Below are 25,539 nucleotides of genomic sequence, written 5' to 3'. Positions count from 1 at the left end.
CACGGGACCGTCAGTCAGCTAGAGACACACGGGACCGTCAGTCAGCTAGAGACACACGGGACCGTCAGTCAGCTAGAGACACACGGGACCGTCAGTCAGCTAGAGACACACGGGACCGTCAGTCACCTAGAGACACACGGGACCGTCAGTCACCTAGAGACACACGGGACCGTCAGTCACCTAGAGACACACGGGACCGTCAGTCACCTAGAGACACACGGGACCGTCAGTCACCTAGAGACACACGGGACCGTCAGTCAGCTCGAGACACACGGGACCGTCAGTCAGCTCGAGATACACGGGACCGTCAGTCAGCTCGAGATACACGGGACCGTCAGTCAGCTCGAGATACACGGGACCGTCAGTCAGCTCGAGATACACGGGACCGTCAGTCAGCTCGAGATACACGGACCGTCAGTCAGCTAGAGACACACGGGACCGTCAGTCAGCTAGAGACACACGGGACCGTCAGTCAGCTAGAGACACACGGGACCGTCAGTCAGCTCGAGATACACGGGACCGTCAGTCAGCTCGAGATACACGGGACCGTCAGACAGCTAGATACACACGGACCGTCAGTCAGCTAGATACACACGGGACCGTCAGTCAGCTCGAGATACACGGGACCGTCAGTCAGCTAGAGATACACGGGACCGTCAGTCAGCTAGATACACACGGGACCGTCAGTCAGCTCGAGATACACGGGACCGTCAGTCAGCTAGATACACACGGGACCGTCAGTCAGCTAGATACACACGGGACCGTCAGTCAGCTAGATACACACGGGACCGTCAGTCAGCTAGAGACACACGGGACCGTCAGTCAGCTCGAGATACACGGGACCGTCAGTCAGCTAGAGATACACGGGACCGTCAGTCAGCTAGATACACACGGGACTGTCAGTCAGCTAGAGATACACGGGACCGTCAGTCAGCTAGAGATACACGGGACTGTCAGTCAGCTAGAGACACACGGGACCGTACCGTCAGTCAGCTAGAGATACACGGGACCGTCAGTCAGCTAGAGATACACGGGACAGTACCGTCAGTCAGCTAGAGATACACGGGACCGTACCGTCAGTCACCTAGAGATACACGGGACCGTACCGTCAGTCAGCTAGAGACACACGGGACCGTCAGTCAGCTAGAGATACACGGGACCGTCAGTCAGCTAGAGAAACATGGGACAGTACCGTCAGTCACCTAGAGATACACGGGACCGTCAGCCAGCTAGAGATACACGGTACCGTCAGTCAGCTAGAGATACACGGGACAGTACCGTCAGTCAGCTAGAGATACACGGGACAGTACCGTCAGTCAGCTAGAGATACACGGGACCGTACCGTCAGTCAGCTAGAGATACACGGGACCGTACCGTCAGTCAGCTAGAGATACACGGGACAGTACCGTCAGTCAGCTAGAGATACACGGGACAGTACCGTCAGTCAGCTAGAGATACACGGGACAGTACCGTCAGTCAGCTAGAGATACACGGGACAGTACCGTCAGTCAGCTAGAGATACACGGGACAGTACCGTCAGTCAGCTAGAGATACACGGGACAGTACCGTCAGTCAGCTAGAGATACACGGCACCGTACCGTCAGTCAGCTAGAGACACACGGGACCGTCAGTCAGCTAGAGACACACGGGACCGTCAGTCACCTAGAGATACACGGGACAGTACCGTCAGTCACCTAGAGATACACGGGACAGTACCGTCAGTCACCTAGAGATACACGGGACCGTCAGTCAGCTAGAGATACACGGACCGTACTGTCAGTCAGCTAGAGATACACGGGACCGTCAGTCAGCTAGAGACACACGGGACCGTCAGTCAGCTAGAGACACACGGGACCGTCAGTCAGCTAGAGACACACGGGACCGTCAGTCAGCTAGAGACACACGGGACCGTCAGTCACCTAGAGATACACGGGACCGCACCGTCAGTCAGCTAGAGATACACGGGACCGGACCGTCAGTCAGCTAGAGACACACGGGACCGTCAGTCAGCTAGAGACACACGGGACCGTCAGTCACCTAGAGATACACGGGACAGTACCGTCAGTCACCTAGAGATACACGGGACAGTCAGTCAGCTAGAGATACACGGGACCGTCAGTCAGCTAGAGATACACGGGACAGTACCGTCAGTCAGCTAGAGATACACGGGACCGTACCGTCAGTCACCTAGAGATACACGGGACCGTACCGTCAGTCAGCTAGAGACACACGGGACCGTCAGTCAGCTAGAGATACACGGGACCGTCAGTCAGCTAGAGATACATGGGACAGTACCGTCAGTCACCTAGAGATACACGGGACCGTCAGCCAGCTAGAGATACACGGTACCGTCAGTCAGCTAGAGATACACGGGACAGTACCGTCAGTCAGCTAGAGATACACGGGACAGTACCGTCAGTCAGCTAGAGATACACGGGACCGTACCGTCAGTCAGCTAGAGATACACGGGACAGTACCGTCAGTCAGCTAGAGATACACGGGACAGTACCGTCAGTCAGCTAGAGATACACGGGACAGTACCGTCAGTCAGCTAGAGATACACGGGACAGTACCGTCAGTCAGCTAGAGATACACGGGACAGTACCGTCAGTCAGCTAGAGATACACGGGACCGCACCGTCAGTCAGCTAGAGATACACGGACCGTACCGTCAGTCAGCTAGAGACACACGGGACCGTCAGTCAGCTAGAGACACACGGGACCGTCAGTCACCTAGAGATACACGGGACAGTACCGTCAGTCACCTAGAGATACACGGGACAGTACCGTCAGTCACCTAGAGATACACGGGACCGTCAGTCAGCTAGAGATACACGGGACCGTACTGTCAGTCAGCTAGAGATACACGGACCGTCAGTCAGCTAGAGACACACGGGACCGTCAGTCAGCTAGAGACACACGGGACCGTCAGTCAGCTAGAGACACACGGGACCGTCAGTCAGCTAGAGACACACGGGACCGTCAGTCACCTAGAGATACACGGGACCGTACCGTCAGTCAGCTAGAGATACACGGGACCGGACCGTCAGTCAGCTAGAGACACACGGGACCGTCAGTCAGCTAGAGACACACGGGACCGTCAGTCACCTAGAGATACACGGGACAGTACCGTCAGTCACCTAGAGATACACGGGACAGTACCGTCAGTCACCTAGAGATACACGGGACCGTCAGTCAGCTAGAGATACACGGGACCGTACTGTCAGTCAGCTAGAGATACACGGGACCGTCAGTCAGCTAGAGACACACGGGACCGTCAGTCAGCTAGAGACGCACGGGACCGTCAGTCAGCTAGAGACACACGGGACCGTCAGTCACCTAGAGATACACGGGACCGTACCGTCAGTCAGCTAGAGATACACGGGACCGGACCGTCAGTCAGCTAGAGACACACGGGACCGTCAGTCAGCTAGAGACACACGGGACCGTCAGTCAGCTAGAGACACACGGGACCGTCAGTCAGCTAGAGACACACGGGACCGTCAGTCAGCTAGAGACACACGGGACCGTCAGTCAGCTCGAGATACACGGGACCGTCAGTCAGCTCGAGATACACGGGACCGTCAGTCAGCTCGAGATACACGGGACCGTCAGTCAGCTCGAGATACACGGGACCGTCAGTCAGCTCGAGACACACGGGACCGTCAGTCAGCTAGAGACACACGGGACGGGACCGTCAGTCAGCTAGAGACACACGGGACCGTCAGTCAGCTAGAGACACACGGGACAGTACCGTCAGTCACCTAGAGATACACGGGACCGTACCGTCAGTCACCTAGAGATACACGGGACCGTACCGTCAGTCAGCTAGAGATACACGGGACCGTCAGTCAGCTAGAGACACACGGGACCGTCAGTCAGCTAGAGACACACGGGACCGTCAGTCAGCTAGAGACACACGGGACCGTCAGTCAGCTAGAGACACACGGGACCGTCAGTCAGCTCGAGACACACGGGACCGTCAGTCAGCTCGAGATACACGGGACCGTCAGTCAGCTCGAGATACACGGACCGTCAGTCAGCTCGAGATACACGGGACCGTCAGTCAGCTCGAGATACACACGGGACCGTCAGTCAGCTAGATACACACGGGACCGTCAGTCAGCTCGAGACACACGGGACCGTCAGTCAGCTCGAGACACACGGGACCGTCAGTCAGCTCGAGATACACGGGACCGTCAGTCAGCTCGAGATACACACGGGACCGTCAGTCAGCTAGATACACACGGGACCGTCAGTCAGCTCGAGATACACGGGACCGTCAGTCAGCTCGAGACACACGGGACCGTCAGTCAGCTCGAGACACACGGGACCGTCAGTCAGCTCGAGATACACGGGACCGTCAGTCAGCTCGAGATACACGGGACCGTCAGTCAGCTAGATACACACGGGACCGTCAGTCAGCTCGAGATACACGGGACCGTCAGTCAGCTCGAGATACACGGGACCGTCAGTCAGCTCGAGATACACGGGACCGTCAGTCAGCTAGAGATACACGGGACCGTCAGTCAGCTAGATACACACGGGACTGTCAGTCAGCTAGAGATACACGGGACCGTCAGTCAGCTAGAGATACACGGGACAGTACCGTCAGTCAGCTAGAGATACACGGGACCGTACCGTCAGTCACCTAGAGATACACGGGACCGTACCGTCAGTCAGCTAGAGACACACGGGACCGTCAGTCAGCTAGAGATACACGGGACCGTCAGTCAGCTAGAGATACATGGGACAGTACCGTCAGTCACCTAGAGATACACGGGACCGTCAGCCAGCTAGAGATACACGGGACAGTACCGTCAGTCAGCTAGAGATACACGGGACAGTACCGTCAGTCAGCTAGAGATACACGGGACAGTACCGTCAGTCAGCTAGAGATACACGGGACAGTACCGTCAGTCAGCTAGAGATACACGGGACCGTACCGTCAGTCAGCTAGAGATACACGGGACAGTACCGTCAGTCAGCTAGAGATACACGGGACAGTACCGTCAGTCAGCTAGAGACACACGGGACGGGACCGTCAGTCAGCTAGAGACACACGGGACAGTACCGTCAGTCAGCTAGAGATACACGGGACAGTACCGTCAGTCAGCTAGAGATACACGGGACAGTACCGTCAGTCAGCTAGAGATACACGGGACAGTACCGTCAGTCAGCTAGAGATACACGGGACCGTACCGTCAGTCAGCTAGAGACACACGGGACCGTCAGTCAGCTAGAGACACACGGGACCGTCAGTCACCTAGAGATACACGGGACAGTACCGTCAGTCACCTAGAGATACACGGGACAGTACCGTCAGTCACCTAGAGATACACGGGACCGTCAGTCAGCTAGAGATACACGGGACCGTACTGTCAGTCAGCTAGAGATACACGGGACCGTCAGTCAGCTAGAGACACACGGGACCGTCAGTCAGCTAGAGACACACGGGACCGTCAGTCAGCTAGAGACACACGGGACCGTCAGTCAGCTAGAGACACACGGGACCGTCAGTCACCTAGAGATACACGGGACCGTACCGTCAGTCAGCTAGAGATACACGGGACCGGACCGTCAGTCAGCTAGAGACACACGGGACCGTCAGTCACCTAGAGATACACGGGACAGTACCGTCAGTCACCTAGAGATACACGGGACAGTACCGTCAGTCACCTAGAGATACACGGGACCGTCAGTCAGCTAGAGATACACGGGACCGTACTGTCAGTCAGCTAGAGATACACGGACCGTCAGTCAGCTAGAGACACACGGGACCGTCAGTCAGCTAGAGACACACGGGACCGTCAGTCAGCTAGAGACACACGGGACCGTCAGTCAGCTAGAGACACACGGGACCGTCAGTCACCTAGAGATACACGGGACCGCACCGTCAGTCAGCTAGAGATACACGGACCGGACCGTCAGTCAGCTAGAGACACACGGGACCGTCAGTCAGCTAGAGACACACGGGACCGCCAGTCAGCTAGAGACACACGGGACCGTCAGTCAGCTAGAGACACACGGGACCGTCAGTCAGCTAGAGACACACGGACCGTCAGTCAGCTCGAGATACACGGGACCGTCAGTCAGCTCGAGATACACGGGACCGTCAGTCAGCTCGAGATACACAGGACCGTCAGTCAGCTCGAGATACACGGACCGCCAGTCAGCTCGAGATACACACGGGACCGCCAGTCAGCTAGATACACACGGGACCGCCAGTCAGCTCGAGATACACGGGACCGTCAGTCAGCTCGAGACACACGGGACCGCTCAGTCAGCTAGAGACACACGGGACCGTCAGTCAGCTAGAGACACACGGGACCGTCAGTCAGCTAGAGACACACGGGACCGTCAGTCAGCTAGAGACACACGGGACGGGACCGTCAGTCAGCTAGAGACACACGGACCGTCAGTCAGCTAGAGACACACGGGACAGTACCGTCAGTCACCTAGAGATACACGGGACCGCACGTCAGTCACCTAGAGATACACGGGACCGTACCGTCAGTCAGCTAGAGATACACGGGACCGTCAGTCAGCTAGAGACACACGGACCGTCAGTCAGCTAGAGACACACGGGACCGTCAGTCAGCTAGAGACACACGGACCGCCAGTCAGCTAGAGACACACGGGACCGCCAGTCAGCTCGAGACACACGGGACCGCCAGTCAGCTCGAGATACACGGACCGCAGTCAGCTCGAGATACACGGGACCGTCAGTCAGCTCGAGATACACGGACCGTCAGTCAGCTCGAGATACACACGGGACCGTCAGTCAGCTAGATACACACGGGACCGCCAGTCAGCTCGAGATACACGGACCGTCAGTCAGCTCGAGACACGGGACCGTCAGTCAGCTCGAGATACACGGGACCGTCAGTCAGCTCGAGATACACGGGACCGTCAGTCAGCTCGAGATACACGGACCGTCAGTCAGCTAGAGATACACGGGACCGTCAGTCAGCTCGAGACACACGGGACCGTCAGTCAGCTAGAGACACACGGGACCGCCAGTCAGCTCGAGATACACGGGACCGTCAGTCAGCTTGAGATACACGGGACCGCCAGTCAGCTAGATACACACGGGACCGTCAGTCAGCTCGAGATACACGGGACCGTCAGTCAGCTCGAGATACACGGGACCGTCAGTCAGCTAGAGATACACGGGACCGTCAGTCAGCTAGATACACACGGGACTGTCAGTCAGCTAGAGATACACGGGACCGTCAGTCAGCTAGATACACACGGGACTGTCAGTCAGCTAGAGATACACGGGACCGTCAGTCAGCTAGAGACACACGGGACCGTACCGTCAGTCAGCTAGAGACACACGGGACCGTCAGTCAGCTTGACTGTTTTAACAGCACATTCTGACAGACAGATGAATGCATAAAAGGTGTTAATTTGTACCTCAGGGATCCACAGGGCACAGCTGACGTGTGCCCACTTGGTGCCCGCCCTCGTAGCCTTCATCGCCCCTCCCTTGATGGGGCACAGCTGACACTGGGGGTCGATGCCCAGGACACACGTCCTGCACAGCCAGTTACCATCTGGCACCTTCACTATACCATAACACGCCTGGTTTGGGGGGGGGGCAGGGGGAGAGAGAGAGAGTTAGGACTGCACATGGTACCGTCACTAGACCATAACACGCCTGGGCAGGAGAGAGACAGTAGGTTAACAGGCAGACAGGGAGAGGAGACCTGAGGATGGGGAATCACTAAAACAATACAGAAATACACTACGGGTGGGGAGGAACACCACGTCAGAAATCAGCTCAACGTAATTGAAGAATCCATAGACGACCACTTCTGGGAAAATTGGAAAACACTAAAACATGAAGAGTTATCTATCCAAAACAGAGATGTATGGATAAACCACTTCTCCATTTTTGTGGCCCTATAACAAAGAACAAACAGCAAAAACATATGCATGATCAAATACAAATCTTAGAAGAATCAACTATTATAGACTACCAGATTCCACTGGATTCTCTAATTACATTGAAATGAACAACAGGACAAAATACAAAACCTCCAACCCAAAAAGGCCTGTGGTGTTGATGGTACCCTCAATGAAATGATCAAATATACAGGCCACAAATTCCAATTGGCTAAACTTAAACTCCTTAACATCATCCTCAGCTCTGGCTTCTTCCCCAATATTTGGAACCAAGGACTGATCACCCCAATCCACAAAAGTGGAGAAAATTTGACCCCAATAACTAGCGTGGAATATGCGTCAACAGCAACCTTGGGAAAATCCTCTGCATTATCATTAACAGCAGACTCATACATTTCCTAAATGAAAACAATGTACTGAGCAAATGTCAAATCAAAGAAACAAACCAAAACAAAGGCAAAGTCTTCTCATGCATTGCTGATCTCAAGAAAGCTTTTGAAAAGCTTTTGACTCAATTTGGAGGGTCTGCTATACAAAGTGAAGGAAAGTGGTGTTGGGGAAAAACATACGACATTATAAAATCCATGTACACAAACAAGTGTGCGGTTAAAATTGGGAAAACACACATTTTTTTCCACAGGGCCATGGGGTGAGAGAGATGCAGCTTAAGCCCCACCCGCTTCAACATATATCAACGATTTTGGCGAGGGCACTCGAACTGCAGCCCCCGGCCTCACCCGACTCGAACTGCAGCCCCCGGCCTCACCCGACTCGAACTGCAGCCCCCGGCCTCACCCGACTCGAACTGCAGCCCCGGCCTCACCCGACTCGAACTGCAGCCCCGGCCTCACCCGACTCGAACTGCAGCGCCCGGCCTCACCCGACTCGAACTGCAGCGCCCGGCCTCACCCGACTCGAACTGCAGCGCCCGGCCTCACCCGACTCGAACTGCAGCGCCCGGCCTCACCCGACTCGAACTGCGGCCCCCGGCCTCACCCGACCCGACTCGAACTGCAGCCCCCGGCCTCACCCGACTCGAACTGCAGCCCCCGGCCTCACCCGACTCGAACTGCGGCCCCCGGCCTCACCCGACTCGAACTGCGGCGCCCGGCCTCACCCGACTCGAACTGCAGCCCCCGGCCTCACCCGACTCGAACTGCAGCCCCCGGCCTCACCCGACTCGAACTGCAGCCCCCGGCCTCACCCGACTCGAACTGCAGCCCCGGCCTCACCCGACTCGAACTGCGGCCCCCGGCCTCACCCGACTCGAACTGCGGCGCCCGGCCTCACCCGACTCGAACTGCGGCGCCCGGCCTCACCCGACTCGAACTGCGGCGCCCGGCCTCACCCGACTCGAACTGCAGCGCCCGGCCTCACCCGACTCGAACTGCAGCGCCCGGCCTCACCCGACTCGAACTGCAGCCCCCGGCCTCACCCGACTCGAACTGCAGCCCCGGCCTCACCTTACTAGAATCTGAAGTCAAACGTTTGCTGATGATCTGGTGCTTCTGTCACCAACCAAGGAGGACCTACAGCAGCACCTAGATCTTCTGCACAGATTCTGACAGACCTGGGCCCTGACAGACCTGGGCCCTGACAGACCTGGGCCCTGACAGACCTGGGCCCTGACAGACCTGGGCCCTGACAGACCTGGGCCCTGACAGACCTGGGCCCTGACAGTAAAATAAAAATAATGGTGTTCCATAAAATGGTAGCTGCCAAGACAACAAATACAAATTCCATCTGGACACCGTTGCCCTAGAGCACACAACAAACTATACATACCTCTGCCTAAACATCAGCGCCACAGGTAACTTCCACAAAGCTGTGAACGATCTGAGAGACAAGGCAAGAAGGGTCTTCTATGCCATCAAAAGGAACAACATTTCAACATACCAATTAGGAACGTGGCTAAAAATACTTGAATCCGTTATAGAACCCATTGTCTTTTATGGATGTGAAGTCTGGGGTCCACTCACCAACCAACAACTCACCAAATTGGTCCTGGGGCTCTGTTCACAAACACAAACACACCCTACAGAGCCCCAGGACAGCAACACAATTAGACCCAACCAAATCATGAGAAAACAAAACGATAATTACTTTGGCACATTGGAAAGAATTAACAACAAAAACAGATCAAACTAGAATGCTATTTGGCCCTAAACAGAGAGTACACAGTGGCAGAATACCTGACCACTGTGACTGACCCAAAGGAAAGCTTTGACTATGTACAGACTCAGTGACCATAGCCTTGCTATTAAGAAAGGTCACTATAGCCTGTCTTCTCTTGAGAGCCAGGTCCGCCTACGTGCCCACTGCCCACAAAATGAGGAGGAAACTGAGCTGCACTTCCTAACCTCCTGCCCAATGTATGACCATATTATAGACACATATTTCCCTCAGATTACACAGACCCACAAAGAATTCGAAAACAAATCCAATTTTGATAAACTCCCAGATCTACTGGGTGAAATTCCAGTGTGCATCAAAGCAGCAAGATGTGTGACCTGTTGCCATAAGAAAAGGTCAACCAGTGAAGAACAAACATCATTGTAAATACAACCCATATTTATTTTCCCTTTTGTACTTTAACTATTTGCACATCCTTACAACACTGTATGTATAAATATGACATATGTAATGTCTCTATTCATTTGGATCTTCTGTGAGTGTAATGTTTACTGTTAATTTTGTATAGTTTATTATCTATTTCACTTGCTGTGGCAATGTAAACATAAGTTGCCCATGCCAATAAAGCCCTTAAATTGAATTGACAGTGGGCTAACACAGTGGGTTAGATGTATTTATGATGAAGAAGGGTTCAACTGAGGGATGAGAGATTGTCATGATTCTAAAGCCAGAGAACTGGGTACATGTAGAAAAAAATATTAATTAAGAGTTAATTAGCACTTAATCAAGAGCGACGTATAACCAGTGCATTTAACTAATGTTAAATTTAACCAATCACATTACTCTCATTGCAAGTAAAGCCTTCTTCAAAATAGCCGCTATGCGCAAAATCAGTGCTTGTAGGTTCCTACCTGGTGAACACAGATGTTACATTTGTCACAGAAGACCATGTCGTTGCCTTCCTCGCTGTCGGGGGAGCGACACACGTCACAGATGACATCCTCGTCGTACTCGATGCCCAGCCCTTCTACGGTGTCGATGGCGTGGTTCATGTTGTCATGGCACTGACGCTCTAACGCCTCCATGGTGCGCTCCAGCGTCAACTCGTCTACAGGCCCCTCCCCTGGGAGACAGAAGAATACACCAATCAAAACATAGCTCCTCTACAGGTCTTGGGAATAGACCCAGTCAGAACACTGTTGCGAGAGCTCCAAACCTCCCTCTTTTCTCTAAGGCCATACAATGCATCCGGAAAGTATTCAGACAACTCAACCTTTTCCACATTTTGTTACATTACAGCTTTATATAGACAGGCCTTATTCTAAATGTATTAAATGTTTTCCGTCAATCTACACACAATAGCCCATAATGACATCACAATAGCCCATAATGACATCACAATAGCCCATAATGACATCACAATAGCCCATAATGACATCACAATAGCCCATAATGACATCACAATAGCCCATAATGACATCAAAATAGCCCATAATGACATCAAAATAGCCCATAATGACATAACCAAAAAAGGTTATTAGAAAGTTTTACAAATGTATTAAAAATAAAATAAACAAATGACTTATTTACATAAGTATTTAGACCATTTGATATGAGACTCAAAACTGAGCTCAGGTGCATCCTGTTTCCATTGATCATCCTTGAGATGTTTCTACAACTCAAGAGTCCACCTGTGGTAAATGCATTGATAGGACATGATTGGTGACCTAAATTGGGACATGCTTAAACCATATGACCAAGTCCTAAAGCAATGGGACTCCCTAAATATTTCTCAGATTATTACTAATCCCACAAGGTATGACTCCAAACACCCAGAAAAGGCTACTCTCCTCGATGTTGTCTTCACAAATAATCCTGATAGGTATCAGTCTGGTGTTTTCTGTAACGACCTTAGTGATCACTGTGTTCGTAAGGGCAGCACAGTGAAATGACCTGTCCTGGTTTGTCATAGACGCTTGGTAAAAAACTATTGAGAAAGCCTTCCCTCATGAACTGGCCTCTGTAAAATGGTATAGAATCAGCGTGATCCCCTCTGTCGAAGACGCTTGGACCTTCTTTTTTGATATTTTCAGTGGTATTGTTTAACAAACACGCCCCCATAAGGAAAATGATAATTAAAAACAGGTTCAGCACCTGTTTCGACCGTGATCTGGCAGAGTTACTCCACCTCAAGAATCCCATTTGGCGAAAGTCTCGGGGACACGCATACTCAGAATGACTGGCTCTCGTTCAGGCACTCAGGCTATCCGGAAGGCCAAACTTGGTTACTTTAAGGAGCATTTCTCTCTGTGGGTCGAACCCCAAGAAGTTCTGGAAAACTGTTAAAGACCTGGAGAATAAACCCTCCTCCTCACAGCTGCCCATGTCCCTTAATGTTAATGATGTGGTTGTTACTGACAAGGAGCACATGTCCCTTAGTGTTGATGATGTGGTTGTTACTGACAAGGAGCACATGTCCCTTAGTGTTGATGATGTGGTTGTTACTGACAAGGAGCACATGTCCCTTAATGTTGATGTGGTTGTTACTGACAAGGAGCACATGTCCCTTAATGTTGACGTGGTTGTTACTGACAAGGAGCACATGTCCCTTAATGTTGATGTGGTTGTTACTGACAAGGAGCACATGTCTGAGCTCTTTAATCACCACTTCATTAAGTCAGGATTCCTATTTGACTCAGCCATGCCTCCTTGCCTGTCCAACATTTCCTCATCTCATACCCCTTCTAATGCAACTAGCCAATGTGCTTCTCCCTCTTTTCCCCCTGTCCCGCTACAAAGTTTCTCCTTGCAGTCAGTCACTTAGTCCGAGGTGCTAAAGGAGCTCCTGAAACTTGACCCAAAAACATCTGGGTCAGATGGTTTAGACCCTTTCTTCTTTAAGGATTCTGCCCCTATCATCTCCAAGCCTGTCTCATTTCTGGGTAGGTTCCCATTGCTTGGAAGGCAGCCACGGTTTGTCCATTATTCAAAAGGGGAGATCAAGCTGATCCTAACTGTTATAGGCCTATTTCTATTTTGCCCTGTTTATCAAAAGTGTTGGAGAAACTTGTCAATAATCAACTGACTGGTTACTGCAACCTTAAAGGTCCTCAATGATGTCACCATTGCCCTTGATTCTAAGCAATGTTGTGCTGCTATTTTTATTGACTTGGCCAAAGCATTTGATACGGTTAACCATTCCATTATTGTGAGTCGGCTGAGGAGTATTGGTGTCTCTGAGGGGTCTTTGGCCTGGTTTGCCAACTACCTCTCTCAAAGAGTGCAGTGTATAAAGTCAGAAAATCTGCTGTCTCAGTCACTGCCTGTCACCAAGGGATTTCCCCAAGGCTCGATCCTAAGCCCCACGCTCTTCTTAATGTACATCAACAACACAGATCAGGCAGTAGGAAGCTCTCTCATCCATTTATATGCAAATGATAGTCTTATACTCAGCTGGCCCCTCCCCGAATTTTGTGTTAAATGCTCTACAAGAAAGCTTTCTTAGTATCCAAAAAGCTTTCTCTACCCTTAACCTTGTTCTGAACACCTCCAAAACAAAGGTCATGTGGTTTGGTAAGAAGAACGCCCTTCCTCCCACAGGTGTGATTACTACCTCTGAGGGTTTAGAGCTTGAGGTAGTCACCTCATACAAATACTTGGCAGTATGGCTAGACGGTACACTGTCCTTCTCTCAGCACATATCAAAGCTGCAGGCTAAAGTTAAATCTGGACTCGGTTTCCTCTATCGTAATCGCTCCTCTTTCACCCCAGCTGCCAAACTAACCCTAATTCCGATGACCATCCTACCCATGCTAGATTACGGAGACGTAATGTATAGATCGGCAGGTAAGGGTGCTCGAGTGGCTAGATGTTCTCTACCATTCGGCCATCAGATTTGCCACCAATGTTCCTTATAGGACACATCACTGCACTCTATAGTTCTCTGTAAACTGGTCCCCAAAGCACACACACATACATAGCTGGGTCGCTCCTCTTTTCAGTTCGCTACAGCTAGTGGCTGGAACGAGCTGCAACAAACACTCAAACTGGACAGTTTTATCTCTTCATTCAAATACTCAATCATGGACACACAGTTGTGGCTGCTTTGCATGATGTGTTGTCTCTACCTTCTTGCTGTTGTCTATGCCCAATGTTTATACCTTGTTTTGTGTTGCTACCATGTAGTGTTGCTGCCATGTTGTCGTCATGGGCTGCTACCATGCTGTGCTGTCGTCTTAGGTCTCTCTTCATGTAGTGTTGTCTCTTCTCGTGATGTGTGTTTGTCATATATTTTTATTTAATTTATTTTAATCCCAGCCCCCGCAGGAGGCCTGTTGCGTCATAGTAAATAAGAATTTGTCCTTAACTGACTTGCCTAGTTAAATAAAGGTTAAATAAAAATACAACATTTGGAAAGGCACACACCTATCTATTTAAAGGTCCCACAGTTGACAGTGCATGTCAGAGAAAAAAATCCAGCCATGAGGTCAAAGGAATTGTCCGGAGAGCTCTGAGACGGCCAAACTGAGCAAACGGGGGAGAAGGTCCTCAGGGAGGTGACCAAGATCCCGACGGTCACAGACACTGCTCCAGAGTTCCTCTGTGGAGATGGGAGAACCTTCCAGAATAACAACAATCTCTACAGCACTCCACCAATCAGGCCTTTATGGTAGTGGTCAGACGGAAGCCACTCCTCAGTAAAAAAACTTGGAGTTTGTCAAAAGGCACCTAAAGAACTCTCAGACCATGAGAAACAAGATTCTCTGGTCTGATGAAACCAGATTGAATTCTTTGGGCCTAAAAGCCAAGCGTCACGTCTGGAGGAAACCTGGCACCATCCCTACCGTGAAGCCTGGTGGTGGCATCATGCTGTGGGGATGTTTTTTCAGCCACAGGGACTGGGATACTAGTCAGGATCGAGGGAAAGATGAACAGAACAAAGTACAGAGAGATCCTTGAAGAAAACCAGCTCAGGACCTCAGCCTGGGAGACGAAGGTTCACCTTCCAACAGGACAACGCAGAAGTGGCTTCGGGGCAAGTCTATGAATGTCCTTGAGTGGCCCAGCCAGAACCCAGACTTGAACCCGATCTAACATCTCTGGAGACCTGAAAATAGCTGTGCAGCGATGCTCCCCATCCCAACCTGACAGACCTTGAGAAAGGGAGAAACTCTCCAAATACAGGCATGCCAAGCTTGTGGCGTCATACCCAAGAAGACCTGTTATTGCTTTGTCATTATAGTGTAAAGTCTATCATTGGTCGCCTCCAGTTTCCTTGCCAACACATCAGAGAGAAGTGAGGAAATGTGTTGATGATTTGAGAGAACAAGGAGAGGCTTTAGAGAAACAGGCTAAAACACACACACACATCCTAATGTTCCTCTTCTCTACCCCCCCATTACCCATGTGTCCTAGCTAATGTTCTCCCCCCCCACCATTACCCACGTGCCCTAGCTAATGTTCTCGCCCCCCACCATTAACCATGTGTCCTAGCTAATGTTCTCCCCCCATTACCCATGTGTCCTAGCTAATGTTCTCCCCCCATTACCCATGTGTCCTAGCTAATGTCCCCCCCATTACCCATGTGTCCTAGCTAATGTTCTCCCCCCATTACCCATGTGTCCTAGCTAATGTTCTTCCCCCCATTACCCATGTGTCCTAGCTAATGTTCTCCCCCCCCATTACCCATGTGTCCTAGCTAATGTTCTCCCCCCATTACCCATGTGTCCTAGCTAATGTTCTCCCCCCCCATTACCCATGTGTCCTAGCTAATGTTCTCCCCCCATTACCCATGTGTCCTAGCTAATGTTCTCCCCCCATTACCCATGTGTCCTAGCTAATGTTCTCCCCCCATTACCCATGTGTCCTAGCTAATGTTCTCCCGCCCACCATTACCCATGTGTCCTAGCTAATGTTCCCCCCCACCACCATTACCCATGTGTCCTAGCTAATGTTCCCCCCACCACCATTACCCATGTGTCCTAGCTAATGTCCCCCCCCCCACCATTACCCATGTGTCCCAAAATCGCTGATTTAGCTTCAGTTAAGAACACATTCTTATTTTCAATGACGGCCTAGGAACTGTGGGTTAACGTTTGTTCAGGGGCAGAACGACAGATGTTTACTTTGTCAGCTCGGGGGATTCAATCTTGCAACCTTACGGTTAACTGGTCCAACACTCTAACCACCTGCCTCACGAGGAGCCTGCCTGTTACCCAAATGCAGTAAGAACCCAAGGTAAGTTGCTAGCTAGCATTAAACTTAATCATAATCACTAGTTAACTACACATGGTGGATGATATTACTAGTTTATCTAGCGTGTCCTGCGTTGCATATAATCGATGCGGTGCCTATCGTTGCTCCAACGTGTACCTAACCAAACATCAACGCCTTTCTTAAAATCAATACACAGAAGTATATATTTTTAAACCTGCATATTTAGCTAAAAGAAATCCAGGTTAGCAGGCAATATTAAACAGGTGAAATTGTGTCACTTCTCTTGCGTTCATTGCACGCAGAGTCAGGGTATATGCAACAGTTTGGGCCGCCTGACTCATTGCAAACTAATTTGCCAGAATTTTACATAATTATGACATATATTGAAAGTTGTACAATGTAACAGGAATATTTAGACTGATGGATGCCACTCGTTAGATAAAATACAGAACAGTTCCGTACTTCACTGAAATAATAAAAGTCTTGTTTTCGAGATGATAGTTTCCAGATTTGACCATATTAATGACCAAATGCTCGCATTTCTGTGTGTTATTATGTTTTAACTAAGTCTATGATTTGATAGAGCAGTCCGACTGAGCGGTGGTAGGCAGCAGCAGGCTCGTAAGCATTCATTCAAACAGCACTTTCGTGTGTTTTGCCAGCAGCTCTGCTGTTTATGACTTCAAGCCTATCAACTCCCGATATTAGGCTGGTGTAACGATGTGATGTGAAATGGCTAGCTAGTTAGCGGGGTGCGCGCCAATAGCGTTTCAAACGTCACTCGCTCTGAGACTTCGAGTGGTTGTTCCCCTTGCTCTGCATGGGTAACGCTGCTTCGAGGGTGGCCGTTGTCGATGTGTTCCTGGTTCGAGCCCAGGGAGGAGCGAGGAGAGGGACGGAAGCTATACTGTTACACTGGTAATACTAAAGTGTCTATAAGAACATCCAATAGTCAAAGGTTAATGAAATACAAATGTTACAGAGAGAAATAGTCCTATAATTCCTATAATAACTACAACCTAAAACTTCTTACCTGGGAATATTGAAGATTCATGTTAAAAGGAACCACCAGCTTTCATATGTTCTCATGTTCTGAGCAAGGAACTTAAACATTAGCTTTCTTACATGGCACATATTGCACTTTTACTTTCTTCTCCAACACTTTGTTTTTGCATTATTTAAACCAAATTGAACATGTTTCATTATTTATTTGAGGCTAAATTGATTTTATTGATGTATTATATTAAGTTAAAATAAGTTCAGTATTGTTGTAATCGTCATTATTACAAATACATTTTTAAAATTGTCCGATTAATCGGTATCGGCTTTTTTGTTTGTTTTTTGTCCGGTATCGGCGCTGAAAAAAATCGGTCGACATCTAGTCCTTACCCATGTGTCCCAGCTCAGCGTTGAGTGCTTACCCATGTGTCCCAGCTCAGCGTTGAGTCCTTACCCATGTGTTCCAGCTCAGCGTTGAGTCCTTACCCATGTGTTCCAGCTCAGCGTTGAGTCCTTACCCATGTGTTCCAGCTCAGCGTTGAGTCCTTACCCATGTGTTCCAGCTCAGCGTTGAGTCCTTACCCATGTGTTCCAGCTCAGCGTTGAGACCTTACCCATGTGTTCCAGCTCAGCGTTGAGTCCTTACCCATGTGTCCCAGCTCAGCGTTGAGTCCTTACCCATGTGTTCCAGCTCAGCGTTGAGTCCTTACCCATGTGTCCCAGCTCAGCGTTGAGTCCTTACCCATGTGTTCCAGCTCAGCGTTGAGTCCTTACCCATGTGTTCCAGCTCAGCGTTGAGTCCTTACCCATGTGTCCCAGCTCAGCGTTGAGTCCTTACCCATGTGTTCCAGCTCAGCGTTGAGTCCTTACCCATGTGTCCCAGCTCAGCGTTGAGTCCTTACCCATGTGTTCCAGCTCAGCGTTGAGTCCTTACCCATGTGTTCCAGCTCAGCGTTGAGTGCCTGCAGCCAGTAGAGGTCCATGTTATCCAGGTCATAAGAGCACATGGCCTCGGCCAGCTCCTTGATGTTAACGTAACCCGTCTCTGTCGAGGCCTGACTCCAACACTGGATATACCTCTTCTGTAGGGTGAACAACACCTCCTTAGGCTTCTCTGCTATGTTCCTACAGACAGACGCACGCAGACACAATGAGAGGCTAGCAGTGGCTATTACTCAGAGAAATCAGCATGCTGAGGTACAGGGACTAGTGGAGGCGTGATTACCTGATGGAGGGCTGTGGGATGGTTTCAGGGAAGGCGGGCACCTGCACCCCCTTCTCCCACTCCTGTCTCCAGGTGTCCCCCAGCAGGTAATAGTCTTCAGGGGAGACATGGTGAGAGTCTGGCAGCTTCATGGCACTGATCAGGTCTTTCCTGAACACCTAGAGAGGAGGAGAGGAGACACAAATACACACATTGTCTGTGTCCCAATTGATAACCTATTCCCTACATAGTCCACTAATTTTGACCAGAGCCCTGTGGGGAATAGGGTGTCATTTGGGACAAAACATTCAGGAAGCTGACGTGAGGTGTGCAGGACAGGAACGGCAGCATGGCGTACCTCTGCTGGTTTCTTGGGCACGGAGGCAGGGGTTCCAGGTTTACTTCCATACTTGTTAGAGGAGCAGAAGGAGGTGGAAGGACCTGGGGAGTACAAGGTAGAGGGGGGGGGGGGGGTTAGAGAGAGGTAGAACGAGGTGGTAGAGAGAGGTGGTAGAACGAGGTAGATGGGAGGGGGTAGAGAGAGGTAGAGGAGGGTGTAGAAGGGTTAGAGAGAGGTAGAACGAGGTGGTAGAACGAGGTAGAGGGGAGGGGGGTAGAGAGGGGTAGAAGAGGGTGTAGAAGGGTTAGAGAGAGGTAGAACGAGGTGGTAGAGGGAGGTGGTAGAACGAGGTAGAGGGGAGGGGGGTAGAGGAGGGTGCCGAAGGGTTAGAGAGGTAGAGGGAGGGAGGGGGGCAGAGAGAGGTTTAAGGCATTTGCCTTCTTCCCATCTGGAACAGTTCGTACAAATATTATGACATTGTGATGTTTTCATTCGATTTGGTCTTTGGCAAAGTTTTTCCCCCAGCCTGTATCCAAAGTCTACTTCGTGATTGGTTAACAGGAGGGATTCTCCAATAAAGTGGATGGTCATTCAACGAGACACTAATCGTTTCCACTTGAGAAATACTGAACCAAACATCTGATGACGAAGAGCTCCTCGGCAACAACTTCAAAATGAATGACAGATTTCTTGAGATATCTTAGATTAATTTGGATTATTTTGAGAATTTGTATACTGGATACGGCGTCCCAAGATGGACAAATAGTACTATTGCAGTTTAAAATCATTTTTCAAGCGAAGGTCTTTTACGGGAGTATGTGACTGGTTCTGTTCACTCCGAACTCGGCGACATAAAGTATGCGGAAGGGTTTAGGGAGAGGAAGAGGGGGGTAGAGCGGTTCATGTTAAAAAACATTTAAAGCCTGTTTACAGACAGCATGTTATTCTCAATGACTGTGGTGGGTTTCATCATGTCATGACGGAAAGACAGTTGGAACTCACTCTCATTGTCAGAACTGTCACTGCTGCTTGAAGACCTGAGCCGTTTCATGCTGACGGATCCTACAGGGAGAAGAGGAGACATCAGAGGTAGAAGACATGACAGAGCTTAGAGCCAGAATAGCTTGCAGAACGGGGCCTTTGTACTAGCGTCAACTTAGAAACATTCAAGGGAGCATTAGGCCTCCATCAGATCCGCAGTGTAAAATTCTGCAGTCAAACTTTCTTCATTATGTAATCCAACATAATGGATATGTGCAACAAAAGTTCAACATTCACCTTCTGATTCTATTTCTGTCAAGTCTACACATACAGTTTGATGCATAGGTTGGATTTATGCAACGTGGGCACCACACAGAACATACTGCAACTGTCGCGGCAGGACACACACAACATTCCATTGTAAATGTATTTTCAGTGACTTTGTCGGTGTCGTCGAGGCGTTTGCCTACATTAGATACAGTCCCTTCAGAAAGTTGTCACACCCCTCGACGTGGAACACATTTTGTTGTTACAAGGTGGAATTAAAATGGATTTAAATTTGTAATTTTTCGTCAACGATCTACACAAAACACTAATGTCAGAGTGGAAGAAAAATTCTAAAATATTCAAAATTAAAAAAAAAAACGAATATTCAACCCCGAGTCATTCACCATGTTGGAATCACCTTTGGCAGTGATACAGCAGAGTGTTTCTGGGTAAGTTCAAGAGCTTTGCACACCTGGATTGTACAATATTTGCACATTCTTCAAAGTTGCGTGTTGATCACTGCTCGATCGCCATTTTCAAGCCATAGATTTTCAAGCCGATTTAAGTCAACTAACTCGGCCACTCAGGAACATTCGATGTCCAAAGTGTAATTAATAGCTCTGTCATCATGAAGGGCTTTGAGAGACTAGTCAAGGATCATTTCACCTCCACCTTACCTGACACCCACTTCAATTTGCTTACCACCCCAATAGATCCACAGACGACGCAATTGCCATCACACTGCTCTGGCCCATTCGACATGAGGCACATCTATGTAACAATGCTTTTCATTGACTATAGCTCAGCATTCAACACCACAGTACCCTCCAAGCTCATCATTAAGCTTGAGTCCCTGGGTCTGAACCCACCCTGTGCGATTGGGTCCTGGACTTCCTGACGGGTCGCCCCCAGGTGGTGAAGGTAGGAAACAACACCTCCACTTCGCTGATCCTCAACACTGGGGCCCCACAAGGTTGCGTGCTCAGCCCCCTCCTGTACACCCATTCACTCATGACTGCGTGGCCAAGTACACCTCCAACTCAATCATCAAGTTTCTATACGACAACAGTGGTAGACTTAATTACCAACAACGATGAGACAGCCTACAAGGAGGTGGTGAGGGCAGGAAAATAACCTCTCACTCAACATCAACAAAACAAAGGAGATGATTGTGGACTTCAGGAAACAGCAGAGGGAACACCCCCCTATAGACATCGATGGGACTGCAGTGGAGAAGATGGAAAGCTTCAAGTTCCTCGGCGTGCACATGACAGACAAACTGAATTGGTCCACCCACACAGACAGTGTGGTGAGGAAGGCACAACACCACCTGTTCAACCTCAGGAGGATGAAGAAATTTGGCTTAAAACCTAAAACGCTAACTTTCACAGATGCACAATTGAGAGCATCCCGTCGGGCTGGATCACAGCCTGGTACGGCAACTGCTCCGCCCACAACCGCAAGGCTCTCCAGAGGGTTGTGCGTTCTGCCAACACATTACCAGGGGCAAACTTCCCGCCCTCCTGGACACCTACAGCACCCGATGCCATAGGAAGGCCAAAATATCAATGACATCAACCACCCGAGCCACTGCCTGTTCACACCGCTATCATCCAGAAGGCGAGGTCAGTACAGGTGCATCAAAGCAGGGACCGAGAGACAGAAAAACAGCTTCTATCTCAAGGCCATCAGACTGCTAAACAGCCATCTCCAACACATCAGAGGCGGCTGCCTACAGACATATATTAGGAATCACTGGCCACATTTATAAATGGATCACTAGCCACTTTAATAATGTTTCCGTATCTTGCATTTCTGATCGCATATGTATAAACTGCACTTCACACTATTCTACAGTATCTTAGTCACTTTTAAATTGTGTTTACATATTGCATCGCCCATTTCATATGTATATACGGTATTGCATTCTATACTACACCACTGACTGCTAAACAGCCATCTCCAGCATCAGAGGCTGCTGCCTATAGACATAGATTAGGAATCACTGGCCACTTTATTAATAATGTCTCCATATCTTGCATTACTCATCTCATATGTTTAAACTGTACTCTATACTAGAGTATCTTAATCACTAATTGTTTGTAAATAGTGCATCTCCCAACTCATATACAGTTGAAGTCGGAAGTTTACATAAAACTAGTTTTAACTCCAACCTAAGTGTTTCAACCACTTCACAAATCTCTTGTTAACAAACTATAGTTTTGGCAAGTCGGTGAGGACATCAACTGTGTGCTTTACAGACAGATTATTTCACTTATTACTCACTGCAAAACAATTCCAGTGGGTCAGAAGTTTACATACACAAAATTGACTGTGCCTTTACCTTCTTAAGGTATAGGGGGCAGCATTTTCACTTTGGATAAATAGCGTTCCCAGTTTCAACTTCCTGCTACTCATGCCAGGAATATAAGATATGCATATTATTAGTAGATTTGAATAGAAAACACTGAAGTTTCTAAAACTTTTGAATCATGTCTGTGAGTATAACAAAACTTATGTAGCAGGCAAAACCCTGAGGACAAACCGTTCAGAATTTTTTATTTTTTTTGGTCTCTGTCTGTTCACTGAGGTCTCATTGGCAAATGATATTTCTTAGGAACCTGTTTTCAGTTCCTACCGCTTCCACTGGATGTCACCAGTCTTTGGAATTTGGTTGAGGTTATTCATTTGTGCAATGAAGAAGTAGGCCATCTCAGAACTGGTTAACACTGTTGAGAGTGCGCAAGATGTGAAAAGTAGTGTTAGTTTGTTGTCTTCCTGTATTGAAAACAGATAGACCTGTCTACAATTTGATCGATTATTAACGTTTAAAAAAACTTAAAGTTGTATTACAAAAGTAATTTGAAATATTTTGGCAAAGTTCATGGGCAACTTTTGAAATATTTTGTAGTTGCGTTTTTTGGAAGCTGTTTTTTTATGGATCAAACACATCAAATAAATGGACATTTGGATATACAGTGGGGCAAAAAACTATTTAGTCAGCCACCAATTGTGCAAGTTATCCCACTTAAAAAGATGAGGCCTGTAATTTTCATCATAGGTACATTTCAACTATGACAGACAAAACAAGAAAAAAAATCCAGAAAATCACATTGTAGGATTTTTAATTTACTACTACTACTACTACTGCTGCTGCTACTACTACTGCTACTACTACTGCTGCTGCTACTACTGCTATTTCTGCTGCTACTACTACTACTACTACTGCTACTACTACTACTACTGCTACTACTGCTGCTACTACTACTACTACTACTACTACTGCTGCTACTACTACTATTGCTACTACTACTGCTGCTACTACTACCGCTGCTACTACTACTACCGCTGCTACTGCTACTACTACCGCTGCTACTGCCGCTACTACTGCTACTACCGCTGCTACTACTACTGCTACTACCGCTGCTACTGCTACTACTGCTGCTACTACTACTGCTGCTACTACTACTACTACCACCAGTGCTGCTACTACTACTACTACTACCACCACCAGTGCTGCTACTACTACTACTACCACAACCACCAGTGCTGCTACTACTACTACTACCACAACCACCAGTGCTGCTACTACTACTACTACCACCACCACCAGTGCTGCTACTACTACCACCACCACCAGTGCTGCTACTACTACCACCACCACCAGTGCTGCTACTACTACCACCACCACCACCACCACCACCAGTGCTGCTACTACTACCACCACCACCACCAGTGCTGCTACTACTACCACCACCACCAGTGCTGCTACTACTACCACCACCACCAGTGCTGCTACTACTACCACCACCACCACCACCACCAGTGCTGCTACTACTACCACCACCACCACCACCAGTGCTGCTACTACTACCACCACCACCACCAGTGCTACTACCACCACCACCACCAGTGCTGGTACCACCACCACCACCACCAGTGCTGCTACTACTACCACCACCACCACCACCACCAGTGCTGCTACTACTACCACCACCACCAGTGCTGCTACTACTACCACCACCACCAGTGCTGCTACTACTACCACCACCACCACCAGTGCTGCTAGTAGGATTCACGGAATCGTGGCTGAATGACGACATGGATATTCAGCTAGCGGGATACACGATGCACCGGTAGGACAGAACAGCCCACACCGGGTAAACAAAGGGGGGGTCTGTGCGCATTTATAAACAACAGCTGGTGCACGAAATCTAAGGAAGTCTCTAGATTTTGCTCGCCTGAAGTAGAGTATATTATGATAAATTGCAGGCCGCCACAAACAGATGCTGGCACTGAAACCGCACTCAGTCAGCTGTATAAGGAGATAAGCAAGTAGGAAACCACTCACCCAGAGGCAGCGCTCCTAGTGGCCAGAGACTTTAATGCAGGGAAACTTAAATAAGTTCTATCAAATCTCTATCAACATGTTAAATGTGCAACCAGAGGGAAAATAATTCTAGATCACCTTTACTCCACACACAGAGATGATTCCAGAGCTCTTCCGCCCTCCATTTGGTAAATCAGACCACTGTCCTCCTGATTCCTGCTTACAAGCAAAAATTAAAGCAGGAAGCACCAGTGACTCGGTCTATAAAAAAGTGGTCAGATGAAGCAGATGCTAAACTACAGGACTGTTTTGCTGTCACAGACTGGAACATGTTCCGGGATTCTTCCGATGGCATTGAGGAGTACACCACATCAGTCACTGGCTTTATCAATAAGTGCATCGAGGACGTCGTCCCCACAGTGACTGTACGTACATACCCCAACCAGAAGCCATGGATTACAGGCAACATTCGCACTGAGCTGCTTTCAAGGAACGTGACTCTAACCCGGAAGCTTACAAGAAATCCCGCTATGACCTGTGACGAACCATCAAAACAGGTAAAGCGCCAATACAGGGCTAAGATTGATTTATACACCGACGCTTGTCAGATGTGGCAGGGCTTGCAAACTATTACAGACTATAAAGGGAAGCACAGCCGCGAGCTGCCCAGTGACACGAGCCTACCAGATGAGCAAAATCACTTCTATGCTCGCTTTGAGGCAAGCAACACTGAGGCATGCATGAGAGCATCAGCTGTTCCGGACGACTGTGTGATCACGCTCTCCGTAGCCGACGTGAGTAAGACCTTTAAACAGGTCAGCATTCACAAGGCTGCGGGGTCAGACGGATTACCAGGACGTGTGCTGACCAACTGGCAGGTGTCTTCACTGACATTTTCAACATGTCCCTGATTGAGTCAGTCATACCCACATGTTTCAAGCAGACCACCATAGTCCCTGTGCCCCAAAACACAAAGGCAACCTGCCTAAATGACTACAGACCCGTGGAACTCAGGTCCGTAGCCATGAAGTGCTTTGAAAGACTGGTAATGCCTCACATCAACACCATTATCCCAGAAACCCTAGACCCACATCAATTTGTATACTGCCCAAACAGATCCAGAGATGATGCAATCTCTATTGCACTCCACACTGCCCTT

The 25,539-nt window shown here is 49.3% G+C and overlaps 1 protein-coding gene across 2 annotated transcripts in view; it reads right to left on the bottom strand.

Moving 5' to 3' along the window:
* The window catches only part of LOC135533115 (protein Jade-3-like), a 45,381-nt gene that overhangs the window by 15,906 nt on the left and 3,936 nt on the right, over window positions 1–25,539 (bottom strand). The window contains exons 2-7 of one of the 2 annotated variants that reach the window (XM_064960525.1): window positions 19,805–19,864; window positions 18,821–18,903; window positions 18,484–18,641; window positions 18,193–18,383; window positions 10,955–11,166; window positions 7,419–7,586 (exon numbers count right to left, since the gene is read on the bottom strand). In XM_064960525.1, coding sequence (XP_064816597.1) covers window positions 7,419–7,586; window positions 10,955–11,166; window positions 18,193–18,383; window positions 18,484–18,641; window positions 18,821–18,903; window positions 19,805–19,853 — 861 coding nt within the window. In that variant the 5' untranslated portion in view covers window positions 19,854–19,864. Of the gene's footprint in view, window positions 1–7,418; window positions 7,587–10,954; window positions 11,167–17,712; window positions 17,733–18,192; window positions 18,384–18,483; window positions 18,642–18,820; window positions 18,904–19,804; window positions 19,865–25,539 lie in introns of those variants that run through there. The other variant, XM_064960526.1, reaches the window with a different exon arrangement.

Source organism: Oncorhynchus masou, unplaced genomic scaffold, assembly GCF_036934945.1.
Source record: "Oncorhynchus masou masou isolate Uvic2021 unplaced genomic scaffold, UVic_Omas_1.1 unplaced_scaffold_2226, whole genome shotgun sequence".
NCBI lineage: Eukaryota > Metazoa > Chordata > Actinopteri > Salmoniformes > Salmonidae > Oncorhynchus > Oncorhynchus masou.
The sequence above is the reverse complement of the archived record's forward strand: the minus strand, read 5'-3'. Positions and strand labels throughout refer to the sequence as shown.